This window comes from Pipistrellus hanaki, assembly GCF_964339955.1.
Source record: "Pipistrellus hanaki genome assembly, chromosome: X".
Taxonomy (NCBI): domain Eukaryota; kingdom Metazoa; phylum Chordata; class Mammalia; order Chiroptera; family Vespertilionidae; genus Pipistrellus; species Pipistrellus hanaki.
In genome coordinates, this window is record NC_140524.1 from 70,772,089 (window position 1) to 70,786,573 (window position 14,485).

General features: G+C 40.2%; 1 protein-coding gene across 1 annotated transcript in view; it reads right to left on the bottom strand.

The window, feature by feature from the left end:
- Window positions 1-14,485, bottom strand: part of TEX11 (testis expressed 11) — a gene marked incomplete at its 5' end in the record, with an annotated part of 308,295 nt that overhangs the window by 270,947 nt on the left and 22,863 nt on the right. The window contains 3 exons of the mRNA XM_084869541.1: window positions 7,443-7,562; window positions 7,652-7,732; window positions 11,690-11,769. Of these exons, the coding sequence (XP_084725667.1) occupies window positions 7,443-7,562; window positions 7,652-7,732; window positions 11,690-11,769 (281 nt within the window). The remainder of the gene's footprint in view (window positions 1-7,442; window positions 7,563-7,651; window positions 7,733-11,689; window positions 11,770-14,485) is intronic.

Genomic DNA, 14,485 nt, shown 5'->3' on the forward strand with positions numbered 1-14,485 from the left:
CAGCCACGAAGCTGGAGAGAGCAGGCTAGGGTTGCCCCCAGCAATAGAGGAAGCAAAGCTTTCTGCACACCCTGGCCAGCCCATGCTACAAAGTTTCAGTTATAGAAGGTACATAAGTCCCAACAGAAATGGCTTCTGGCCATGGAGCGAGCAGGAGGCTTGGCTCCACTCCAGGCTACAAAGTTTCAATTGTAGAAGGTAAATAAATTCCAGATACCAGTGCTTGGGTCACCAGGGGGCATGGCCGGCCTGCAAACCACCACAGGCCCCTTACCCAGGCCACTCCACGCCCCAAGGGAACCCCTATCCTGATCCAGGACACCGTTTAGGGCAAACCAACCGGCCCCCACCCGTGCACCAGGCCTCTATCCTATCTAATAAAAGAGTAATATGCAGATTGACCATTACTCCAAGACACAAGATGGCTGCCCCATGTGGTCAAAGATCCTGCCCCATGTGGACACAAGATGGCCACCACAAGATGGCCAGCAGGGGAGGGCAGTTGGGAGGGACCAGGCCTGCAAGGGAAGGCAGTTGAGGGCGAACAAGCCTTCAGGGGAGGGCAGTTAGGGGTGACCAGGCTGGCAGAGGAGGGAAGTTGGGGGCAAACAGGCTGGCAGGGGCGCAGTTAGACATCAATCAGGCTGGCAGGGCAGTGGTTAGGGGGTGATCAGACTGGCAGGCAGAAGCAGTTAGGGGCAATCAAGAAGGCAGACAGGCGAGTAGTTGGGAGCCAGCCGTCTGGATTATGAAAGGGATGTCTGACTGCTGGTCACCAGGATCGGGCCTACACAGGCAGGCAGACATCCCTTGAGGAGACCCAGATTGGAGAGAGTGCAGGCTGGGCTGAGGGACATCCCCCAACCCCGTGCATGAATTTCATGCACCGGGCCTTTAGTCTTCAATAAATGGGGTTGTAAAAACTGGAAAGCCAAATGCAAACATATGAAACTGGATTACAGTTTGTCCCAATGTACAGAAATTAATTCAAAATGGATCAAAAACCTAAATATAAGATGCAAAACAATAAATACAAAGAAGAAAATATAGGCACCAAACTAATAAACCTTGGTAGTGGAAAACATTTTATGAACTTGACCCCAAAGGCAAGGGAAGTAAAGACAAAAATAAAAATAATAATAATAATAAAGGCAAAAATAAATAGGACTACATCACAGTAAAAAGCTTCTGCAGAGCATAAGAAATTTACAATAAAACAAATAGGCAACCAACCAGATGGGAGATGATATTTTCAAACTGTAGCTCCACCAAAGGTATAAGATCCAAAATATATAAAGAACTCATAAAACTCAGCATTAACAAACAAACAACTCAAACAAAGAATGGGCAGAGGATCTAAATATACACTTCTCCCAAGAAGACATACAAGGTCTGCGGAAGATGGTGACCAGCAGGGCAGCAGTGGGGAAGAGAGTTTGAGAGAGCAAAAGGGAAGTGTGTGGCCGTGGTGTGTGTGTGTGTGTGTGTGTGTGTGTGTGTGTGTGTGTGTGTGAGAGAGAGAGAGAGAGAGAGAGAGAGAGAGAGAGAGAGAGGGAGGTGGGGGGAGTGTTAGGGACAGTTAGATCCTACAGGACTTTCAAAAAGCTGGCAGACTGGGTGACCTTAGACTGCAGACCCCACCGTGGCTGCAAACACTCCCAGGATGCTGGCACTGGCACAGAAAACACACCATCTTAAAGAGAAGAATTGCTGGGACTCAGAACACAGCCTCACCATTACCCAGAATGGCCTCAGATGCGAACCACAACCCTAGAGCAACTTTGGACAAAGACCTGCTACCACAGCTGCAAAGCCATGGACACAAAGACTCTAGCCATCCCAGCCGCAGATTCCTATAAGTCAATGAGCACATTCCCCTCCTGCTGGCCCACTGCATTGGCATAGAACACTCTCATCCTGCTGCTCTCAAGTGGAAATCTTACCAACACAGGGTGTGTACAACCCGGCCCCCTAACAGGCTTGTGATTCTTATTCTCGATGTGTGCACATGGACACCCTGATTCTCATGCATCTTGGTGCCAGAAATCTTCAGTGATGCTCGGGTTTCACGACACTCCCGCTACATTCGGCTCAGGCCCCCACAACTCAGCATTTGTACTTTCTCATGATAGCAAAAAATGGGGAGACAATGAAAAATCCCAAAAGGAAAGAAAATAAGCAATTGCCAAGAAAGTAACTAAATGAAACTGAGGTATGCAGTATGTCAGAAAAAGAATTCAGAGTAATGATCATACAATTCATAAACCAGGTGGATGAGAAAATCAACAACCTATGCAAAAATCAGGAGGAAATCAAAAGTGATACAGCTACAACAAAATGCACGATGGAAGGTTTCAACAGTAGACTATGAGAAGTGGAGAACCGAATTATTGAGTTAGAAGATAAGGTAGAGAAACAAGCCCAATCTGAGCGGCAAATGGAGAAAAAAATTAAAAGGCAGAAGGATAGCCTAAGGGAGCTTTGTGACAACATGAAACAAAGTAATATATGTATAAAAGGGCTGCCAGAAGGACAAGAAGAGCAGCAAGGACTAGAGAATCTATTTGAATAAATAATGACAGAAAAATTCCCTGATATGGGGAAGAAAAAAGTCACACAAGCAGAGAATCCCAAACAATATGAACCCAAAAGACCCATACCAAAACACATCATAATTACAATGGCAAATGTTAACGGCAAAGAGAAAATCTAAAAGGCTGCAAGAGAGAGACAGAGAGTTACCTACAAAAGATCTCCCATCAGATTATCAAATGATTTCTCAACAGAAACACATCAAGCCAAAAGGGAATAGAATGGAATATACAAAGAGATGCAAAGCACGGGACTGAATCCAAGAATACTCCACCTAGCAAGTCTATCAATCAAAATTGAAGGAGAAATCAGGATCTTTGCAACACACACACACACACACACACACACACACAAAAAAAAAAAAAAAAAAAAAGGCTAAAGAAGCTTATCACTACCAAGCAGGATATGCAAGAAATGCTAAAGGGGCTGTAGTTAAAAGAAAAAAGAAAAAGGGAAGAAGAAAAAATGCATAAAGAATATAAATGGCTACAAACAAGTACCTATCAATAATAACATAAACGTAAATGGAGTAAATGCTCCAATCAAAAGACACCAGTGGCTGAATGGATAATAAAGCATGACCCATATATACACTGTTACAAGAGACCCACTTCAGCTGAAACCGGTTTGACTCAGTGGATAGAGCGTCAGTCTGCAGACTGGAAGGTCCCAGATTCGATTCCGGTCAAGGGCATGTACATTGGTTGTGGGCACATCCCTGGTAGGGGGCATGCAGGAGGCAGCTGGTCGGTGTCTCTCTCTCACCGATGTTTCTAGCTCTCTATCCCTCTCTCTTCCTCTCTGTAAAAAATCAATAAAATTTTTTTTTTTTTAAAGAGAGAGACCCACCTCAGAACAAGGGACTCACAAAGACTGAAAGGCAAGAGATGGAAAAATATCTCTCAGGCAAATGGAAATGGAAAAAAAAAAAAAAAAGCTGGGGTGGCAATAGTTATATCTGACAAAATAGACCTCAAACTGAAGGACATAACAAGAGACAAGGAAGGCCACTTCATACTTCTAAAGGAATCAAAAAAAGAGGACATATCTCTGGTAAACATATATGCACCTAATGCAGGATCACCCTAATACATAAAAAATCTTTTGTAAGTTATAAGGGGAGAGATTGACAGCAATATAACCATAGTACGGGACTTTAATACCCCATTAACACCACTGGTTAAATTCTCTAGACAAAAAATCAGCAAAAAAACAGCAATCCTAGATCATATGAACTTAATCGACATCTTCAGAACATTCCACCACCAAAGATACAGAATATACGTTTTTCTCAAGTGCACATGGGACATTTTAAAAGATAGATCACATATTAGGGCACAGGATAAGTCTCTCCAAATTAAAAAAGAATGAAATCATATCAAGCATATTCTCAGATCACAATAGCATAAAATTATAAATAAAATCAATCCGAAAAATTCAAACACTTGGAGGGTGGCTAGCATGTTATTAAACAATTAGTGGCCCATTGTAGGAAGATTCCTACAATTGGGCTTCCTGCTGCAGTCACTCCCCTGCCTGATTTCCTCCCTTCTCTGTTGGCCCCTCCTTCTTTCCTCCCTTCTCCCCACTGCACTTGCTTCTCCACAGCTTCACTCCCTTCTGCAGGCTTGGCTTCTTTCTACATTGTCTTGATATGCAAATTAACTGCCATCTTGGTTGGATTGATTTGCATAATTGCCCTGATTGGCTGATGGGCGTGGCTTGTGTGGCAGAGTGATTATTAATTTACATACTACTTTATTATTAGGTTAGATGATTAGGTTACCAAAGAGATCAAAGAAGAAATAAAAAAAACATCCTGGAAACAAATGACAACGAAACACAACAATCCAAAATCTATGGGACACAGTGAAAGCAGTCCTGAGAAGGAAGTTCTGGGAAGGTGGTGAGGGCATGTGCAGGGGGATAGGGGAGGCTGGGGGAAGGTCAATTGGGTAAAAAGGAGACATGCGTACTACTATGTGTAATGCTTTAAACAATAAAAATAAAATAAATAAATAAATAATAAAATAAATAATAAGTACAAACCTCTAGTTACAAAATAAGTAAGTCATGGGGATGTAATGAACTGCATAGAAAACATAGCTAATAGTAACCTAATAACTAGATTTATCACAGTGATCATTTAATAAGATACATAAATGTTTAATCATTATGCTGTACTATAGTATACCCAAATTCATATAATATTGTATGTCAGCTATATTTTAATTTATAAAAATATTTTAACCTCACGATATCTAAATGTAATAAAAATACAAGTTTTGAGATGGTTTTAAAAATAAATAAATGAATGTTGCTGAGACAACTAGAAAACTACATGCAAAAGAAAGAAGTTAGACCCCCACCTCACACCATGCTCTAAAATTATCTTGAAATTGATCACAGATATAAACGTAAGTGCTAAAATTATAAAACTCCTAGATATGGAGAAACTGGAGCCTTTATACACTATTAGTGGAAGTTTAAAATCATAGCCACTGTGGAAAACAGTCCTACAGTTTCATAAAATGTTAAACATAGAGATACCATGTTATTCAGCAATTCTACTCCCAGGTATATATCTAAGAAATCTATAATAATAAAAGTGTAATATGCTAATTAGACCAGACAGCCAAATGACCTTCCAGACATCCTTCTGGACAATCTTCCAGATGAAGCTGAAGCTGAGGCTGCAAGGGCCGAGGCAAGCCACTGCAGCTGTCAGCGTTGAGTCCCTTACACGAATTTCATGCTTTGGGACTCTAGTATAAAAATATGTACACACAACAATCTGTACATGAAATGTTCACAATAGAATCCTATATAAAAAGAGGTAATATGTAAATTAATCATCACTCCAACACACAAGATGGCGGCCCCCATGTGGATACAAGATCGCTGCCACAAGTTGGCTGGCAAGGGAGGGCATTTATGGGCAATCAGGCCAGCAGGGGAGAGCAGTAGGGAGGAACCAGGCCTGCAAGGAAGGGCAGTTAGGGGCGACCAGGCTGGCAAGGGAGGGCAGTTAGGGGTGATTAGGCCTGCAGGGGAGGGCAGTTGGGGTGACAAGGCCTGCAAGGAAGGGCAGTTAGGGGTGACCAGGCTGGCAAGGGAGGGCAGTTAGGGGTGATCGGGTCAGCAGGGGTGGGCAGTTAGGGGCAATCAGGCCTGCAGGGGAGGACAGTTAGGGGCGACCAGGCCAGCAGGGGAGGGCAGTTATGGGCAATCAGGATGACAGGTGAGCAGTTAGGCGTCAATTAGGCTGGCAGAACAATGGTTAGGGGGTGATCAGGCTGGCAGGCAGAAGTGGTTAGGGGCAATCAGGCAGGCAGGCAGGCAGGTGAGCGGTTGGAAGCCAGCAGTCCTGGATTGTGAGAGGGATGTCCGACTACCCATTTAGGCCTGATCCCAGTATCGGGCCTAAACGGGCAGTCGAACATCCCTCGAGGGGTTCCAGATTGGAGAGTGCAGGCTGGGCTGAGGGACACTCCCCGCCCCCCCATGCACAAATTTCATGCACCTGGCCTCTCTCTAGTTATTCAAAATAGCCCAAAGTGGAAAACACCTCAAATGTTCATCAATGGATGAATGCATAAACAAAATGTGGTATATCCATATAGTGGAACACTATTTGGTAATAAAAAGATAAAGTATTGATACATGCTACAACATGGATTAACCCTGAAAACATGCTAAGTAAAAAGCTAATCACAAAAGATACTTATTGTATGATTTCAGTTATCTGAAATGTCCAGATAGGTAAATCTATTGAGACAGAAAGTAGATTAATGGTTGCTAGGCTGGAATCAGGAGGAATTGGGAGTGACTGGTAATGGGTAGGGAGTTTCATTTTGGGGTGATAAAAATGCTTTACTCTTAGATTATGGCAAAGATTGCATAATTTTGTGAATATATTAAATCCACTAAACTGTACATTTTAAATGTGTGAATTTTATAGTATATGAATTGTCTCAATAAATGTTAATAAAAATAAATGGATTACACTAGATGATGTTTAAGATCTCTTTCATTTCTAGAATTACATAATTATAGAGCACAAACTCATCACAGCTAACATTTAGTCAACTGAAAATGCACGCCTAACTGTATGGTGACAAAAAGGAGGAAATCCAAAAGAAAAACACAGGTAAAGTACAACTTGGAACACTAATAACAGCAGACTTTTAGAAAACATCAGCAAACAACTCAGAACAATTACAAATGAGAAGACTCTTAACAGGCACATATATTAGGCAGACTGTGAATAGAAGAAAGTCACAAAGATGGGTGTTTCAAATAGAGGCTACTGCCATAAATAACTGATAGATATTACGTGCAGTGGTAAAATGATGTTTAGTTATATATCATTCTTTTCAACTTTATCCAACTTCACATATATACCAATCACTATCAGTAATGTTACCTTCAGATACAAAACAGAGATTTAAAAAGTCAAATATAATCTTACTAGAGACCTGGTGCATGAATTTTTTCATGGGTGAGGTTCCTCAGCTTAGATGGCAATTGAGGCCTATTGGGGGCCGGCTGGCTGGGAAGAGGGACCCCAGGAGATTGGCCAGCTGGCAAGGTGGGGGGAGGGTCCACAGGATGTTGGCTCTGGGAGCACACTGACCACCAGGGGGCAACTCCTGCATTAACTGCCTGCCCCCTAGTGGTCAGTGTGCATCACAGCAACTGGTCAACCAGTCATTCTGGTCATTCGGTTGTAATGGTTGCTTAGGTTTTTATATAGAGATGACACCTGACTTTCTTCTAATAGATCATCACTTTTGTATTTACATATAACAAATGCCTCATTGTGAGGCTCTGGTGACTATGATACCTACTGACTCTGCTTGGTAAGAAAGCACTTTGAAAAGATTTCTCTCAATAGTCAACTTCTGTACAGTCACTTGGGTATCAGTGAAGCTGCTCTGCATTAATTTGGCATATAATTGCTCCAACCCCTGGAAAATAAAACAACAATACTCTGTAATAATGTGAATAACAACTGTTACAAATAATTGCCACAGCTAAAAAATCAGTGGTAACTTACAGCCATAGCAGCTTGAAAAAATTCATCAGCAATCACAGCATTTCCAACATCCACCCACCCTTTTCCTGTTTTCATAGTCATCTGTAAGAGAGAGATTAAAAATATATATTATTTTTAATCACACCTCCTCCAAACTGGTTGAGGAGGATACTGAAGAAAATATTTAATTTTCTGTCCATATTCAGTAGTGTAATCCACAGAAAACAAAACGTTATCAGCATTTATTAGAATTCTGTGTTCTGGTTGTTTTTTTTTTCTTTCTTTCTTTTTATTTATTAAATTATTATCGGTGTACATATTTTAACATTGCCCCCCCCTCCCATACATACCCTCCCTCCCCAGAGTTTTGTGTCCATGTGTTCTGTTTTGAACTCCATAATTAAGAGAAATGGTCTTGAGAAAAGCAATAATAAAAACAGCCTGTTGGCATGATTCAGTGGTTGAACATTGACCTGTGAACCACAATTTGATTCCCAGTAGGGCATATGCCTGGGTTTCGGGCTCAATCCCCAGTATGGGGCAGGCAGGCAGCAGCTGGTCAATGATTGATGTTTCTCTCATAATTGATGTTTCTATCTCTCTCTCCCTCTCCCTTCTATGAAATCAATAAAAATATTTTTTAATTAATAAATCGGCCAGTTTGACTCAGTGGTTGAGTTTCAACCCATGAACCAGGAGGTCATGGTTTGATTCCCTGTCAGGGGACATGCCCAGGTTGTGGGCTCAATCCCCAGTGTGGGATGCACAAAAGGCAGCCAATCAATGATTCTCTCTCATCATTGATGTTTTTCTCCCTCTCCCTTCCTTTCTGAAATAAAAATATATTTCAAAAACATATTTATAAAAAAATTAATAGACTTTCCCAGCTGGAGTGGTTCAATTGGTTGAGTGTACTATGCACTGAGGGGTTTCCAATTGAAAATGCACACCTAACTGGGTTGCAGGTTTGATCCCCCATCAGGGAGTGTGCAGAAAGTAACCAGCTGACGCTTCTTTCTCACATCAATGCTTCTCTCTTCCTCTCTCTTTATCTCTCTTCCTCTCACCCTTCCTCTCTCTAAGCATGTCCTTGGGTGAGGATTTTAAAAAATTTAATATACTAGTACTTGAAAAGACATCCTCTAAGGAAATATTAAAAAGAAAACAAGCATTGGGATAATTTAGATAAGACAAAATTCTGAAAAATTAATGCTCACATACATGAAGTTATATGATAATCATTAAACTGTAAGTCAACAACACATGGGTTCTAGTTTTTAAATACTATATCTAATAAAATTTTTATTAATCCAACAAATGTTTATTAACTATCTTTTATATGCCAGGCATCCTGAAGAAGCTCACAGTATTGTAACTGACAGACATCTAAATAAATAGTTGATACGAAATATGTACAAATGCTATGGAAGCAAAGAAGAACTAAATGAAGATGAAGAACTGAGCACACACTACAGCCACCCTGTGTGTTATAAGTCCCTAGAAATGCAGTGTATGTGTGTGTGTGTGTGTGTGTGTGTGTGTGTATGCATATATGCATATAAACATATATATTATACTATAAATTTTGGATACTATAAATTTATATCTGGTATATATGCTATAATCTATACTAATAAAAGGGTAATATGCTAATTAGACCAGATAGATTGGACGTCTTCCAGACATCCTTCTGGACAAAACTGCAGCAACTGTGAGGACCAAGGGCCAGCAGCAAGGAAGGTGGCAGCAAGGAAGGTGGCAGCACAGGAGAGTCAGCAGCATGGGAGAGGCGGCAGTACAAGCCAGTCCAGTGCCGCAGGTCCCTTTTGCAGAGGTGGCACGGGAGAGGCCTCGGCACAGGCCAGTCCAGCACTGAGGCCCCTTCCGCAGAGGCATCAGGAGAAGGGGCTGCGTGGCCCTGGTCCAATGCTGCCTCTTCCACACAGGCAGCCACAGAGGCAGCAGTGAGGGCTGGTCCTAGTGTCACACCTCTGCAGAGGCTGGATGGGGTGTGACCTGCTGTGCCTCAACCTCCCACAGGCCCTCCACCAGCCGGCCAAGCTCCAGATCGCGCCCCGCTCCCAACCCAACAGTGGGCAGGGTACAGGGCCAGCACTAAGAAGCAAGGGCCAAGGGCCATGACCACAGCAGGTGGCAGTGGCAGCAGCAGTGGGGTGATGGGGCAGCGCCTTCCCCTGATCAGCCCGGTTGCCTCCCATCAGTATGACATCCCCTGAGGGCTCCCGAACTGTGAGAGGGCAAGCCGGGCTGAGACACCCACCCAGTGCACGAATTTTCATGCACCGGGCGTCTAGTTTTAGTATAAACCTTATAGACTATAAATCCCTAGATATGATATATGTAATATATCATGTTTTATATATATTATTTCTAGGAATTTATATACTAGTATATTCTCTATAAATAAGAGAAAAGATATATATATTTTTTTCTTATTCAGTAAGAGTCCTGTCCCTAGCTGGTTTGGCTCAGTGGATAGAGTATCAGCCTGTGAACTGAAGACTCCCGGGTTCAATTCCAGTCAAGGGCACATACCTGGGTTGTGGTCTCAATCCCCAGTAGGGGTCAGGTAAGAGGCAGCCAATCAATGATTCCCTCTCATCCTTGATGTTTCTATCTCTCTCTTCCTCTCCATTCCTCTCTGAAATCAATAAAAATATACTTTTTTTTTAAAGAGTCCTGGAAATAAGGGGCATTTATAGTTGACCTAAATCCATGGCTGGGAAACTGTGGCTTGAGAACCACATGCAGCTCCTTGGCCCTTTAGTGTGGCTCTTCCACAAAATACCACGGCCTAGGTGAGTCTATTTTGAAGAGTGGCGTTAGAAAAAGTTTAAATTTTAAAAATTTGGCTCTCAGAAGAAATTTCAATCATTGTACTGTTGATATTTGGCTCTGTTGACTAATGAGTTTGCCAACCACTGACCTAAATTAATGAGGAACCTCTTAAAAATAGACAGCAAATGGGATGAGATAAAATCACCACCCCCAAAATGCACAAAATTGAAAAATGTAGAAACATTCTGGATATGAATAGTAGGCGTATCAGACAGTTGGCTTCCTCCCAAGAGGTATCTCCTCCCTTCTCATCCAGGAAGGAATCGTGAGTACAATCACTTAGGCTGGATAAAAATAGAATTCCAGATTACTTACAACACAGGTCAATTGAAGAATCCAGTCCTACTTTTCCATCAGTCACTGGATTCAGGTTGTGGTAGAGTGACATAGTATTTACAGAAAACTATCACAGAATCTCAAATCAAATGTGAGCAACAATGACTAAACAATTGAGGGAATGAATACCATAAAAGGACCTTACACTCAACAAATAGAATACCTGAGGAAACAGTATTAAGAGAGCAAGAAAATAAAGAGAAATACCATTATCCACAGAATTAAGTAGTAGTCGCAATCAATAAAATGCTCCTTTTAGTTTTCATCCTTTGAATCAAGAAAGCCAAAAATGCAAATGTTAAAAGTGACATGAGTTAAAAGGTTTAAGGTAAAGAAAGGTAGAGAGAATGATAAAGGTACTAATATTCTCTCCAAGTGGAAAGTAAAGACATACTCTCCAAAACTGTTATAAAAATAAAAATGTAAAGTTTGTCATTTAGTTTTAAAAGGTAACCATCAGATAAATAAAAAATAGTATAATTAACAAAAAAATGGGAAGTAAGACAAAGTGATATTAGAAAATAAGAGATAAATCTTCTATCATAGCAGAAAAATAGATTCTATATAAGCTGATAAATCAAGAGTTAATTGGGAATGACATAAGTATCATGATAGAGTGAGAACACCTTTTTCTTTCTCCCCTTAAAGTGCTTGGGGGTGGGAACAGCTGGGGAGAGATCAAGAGGGAAAAGGAGACATATGTAATACTTTAAACAATAAAGAATTTTTTTTAAAAAAGAAAAGGAAATATGAATATGCTAAAGAATATAAAATTCTTCCAGTTTATACTAACTTCAACCATTTTCATAGAGTAATGACTATTTCATTGCATCTGTACTTTGTCCTCATTTAATTAGGACTTACCAAAATCCGTCTGTGAATAGCTTCTTCTGAAGTAGCTGAGCTTTCACACATACACAGCAACTTGCAAGCAACATGCCGTACTGCAAAAACAGTAATTAGACACCCATAAACACAAAACATTCATTCTTTTTTATAAACCTATGAAAAGAGATGTGAAATGAAACAAGTATTGTTTAAAAAAAAGTTTTAAAGGTTTTTAAAAACTATTAAAAGTACATGATCTGATATTTACCAAATGAATAATTTGCTTAATGCTAGTCAGTCAGATACTGAATTTTCAAATTTTAATGTCTGCAGGTTTTAAGCTCTAAAGACTCAAGGAAGATACCTGGTTCCACACGCTGTTTTGTATGTGCTGGCAACAATATAATTCTATGTGGAACAATATAAGGATAGTTGGGGATTAGTCTCCTAAATTTGAAACTTTCTAAATATATTCTTTGGCAAAGATGACATAAAAGTTCTTAAAATATAATTTAGAAAATACAGATACCTTCATTATACAGTTCACTTCCCCTGAAAATAGGAAAGTTTGAATAAGTGTAACCTTCTTGCTTGTATAGTTACTTTCATCATAAAACATATCCAATTTTTTAAAGAATGATTTCACACATAACTGAACTAACTGTCTTGATGTTAGGTCTCAGCAGCTATTTTACCTATGCTAAAACCATTTTTTAATTAATATTCAATTGAAAAGAGATTTTCCCAGCTGAAATTACAAGGTAACTGGAGTAGTTGTATATTTATTATTCATCATGAAATGTAAAATCTATTTATTCCTTGACAAAGTTAATTTATTTCTAAAAAAAAAAAAAAACAAAAAAAAAACAAAAAAAAACAGTAAAATAATAAATAATCATATATTTACATTGTCTTGCATTTCCAGTTTTTTTAAATTACTAAACTTTATTTTTTTCCAAAGTTTACTTATTCTGCAGGTTTTTAAAATGTGTTTTTATTGATTGCAGAGTGGAAAGGAGAGGAAGAGAGAGCTAAAAAACACCAATGATGAGAATCATTGGTCAGCTCTCTCCCCATACACCCTGCTGGGGATTGAGCCAGGCATGTGCCCTGACCAGGAATTGAACCATGATTCATAGGTTGATGCTCAACCACTGAGTCACTCAGGCTGGGCTGCAGCTTTCTTAAGGAGCCTGGTCTTTTTATTATTTCCCCTCTCCAAAGTTACCTTTAGTACCTCCCTCTCAATTTACTCCTTTCTCTCTACCTTCAAATACATCCATCTCCCTTCCTTGAAGAAAAAAGAATCAACTCCATGTTTCAAGCTTCCATCCCATTTCTCCTCTTCCTTTCATTGCCAAACTTCTTGAATTGATGGTCTATCTACTACCTCTATTTTCTTGCTACTCACTCATCTCCTTAAGCCCCTGCAATATTTTTGTGTTCTAACCACTTAGCTAAAACTTCACTACCAAAGATCACATTCCAGCATGAAACAGACTGAGGATTCTCAGAGGGAAGTGTGTGTGTGTGTGTGTGTGTGTGTGTGTGTGTGTGTGTGTGTTAAACGAAACAACTTATATGCATACTAAAGGCCCACTGCACAAATTTATGCACGGGTGGGGTCCAGCCGGCCTTCCCCCGATCAGGGCTGATCAGTCTGGGCCGGCTGGGGGGCTGCGGGCAGTTTGCCAGCTGGCTCTGCACTCTGGTCCAACTCCCAGTTGAACTTCCCATGAAGGGGATAATTTGAATATTAGCCTTTTATTATATAGTTTGAGCATAACCCATGGACACAGATAATAGTGTTCTGAAGGCCTGAGGAGGGTGTTAAAGTGGGGAGGAGGAGGTCAATGGCAGGGGGGAAGAAGAACATCTGTAATACTTTCAACAATAAAGATGCATTTTTAAAAATAATAATAAAGAAAAAATATTTTTAAAATAATTAAAGGGGTAAAAAAAAGATCACCTTCCATGACTTCACAGCAACATTTCAGTGATCATAACCTTTTTGAGAAATATACTTCCTTGACGTCACAGCTTTGAGCAGGGTCCCTCTGTGGGAAATGTCTCAGTCTAAGAATTTTGCATCTATCCCCACATTCTTGATTCAGCCATTTATAGTTATCACCAACAAGCCTTTAGGCCAAAGGCAGCTGAAGCTAAGAATGCCGCTTCAGTATAAAGATTTTTTTATGCCATACTTCTATCCTTGTCTTTTCACCAGACTGTTCTTGGCGCCTCTACATTATAAACTTGGATAGTTGCCTGCTTACATCTGCCTTACCCTACTCCATCAGTGTCCACAGCTTGATAACTGAATTGATTTTAAACAACACATGGTGTTATATGCTCTGGCATTTGTGCATTCTTTTTCTTGCTCATTTACCCATTCCTTCCCAGATCCTCAAGGTATTTTTGTTCTGGACTCTTATCTTGTCCCTTTCACCTACTGTCTACCATAACGTGGTATGACAACCCTATCACAACTATGTATTCAATAAATGAGTAATAAGTCTTGGTTAGAATATTTTGACCTTCTTTATGTCTCCTATCCTTATTCTTGTTTTTCCAAGATTTGAAAGACTCAAGGTTAAAATTGCACTACTCTGTTCTCTCAACACCATTGGTTCTTAAAATTTGGTATACATAAGAACTTTTTACAAATTACAGATATACACAGGTTTCATCCTAAACCTAGTAAGTCAAAACCACCATGGTGGAGCCTAGGCATCTGTAATATAACAGAATCCACAGGCAAACCTTATTTATACCAATATTTAAGAACTGTTGCTCTTTATTTTCTTTTTCAGAGAATTCAACTACATCTAG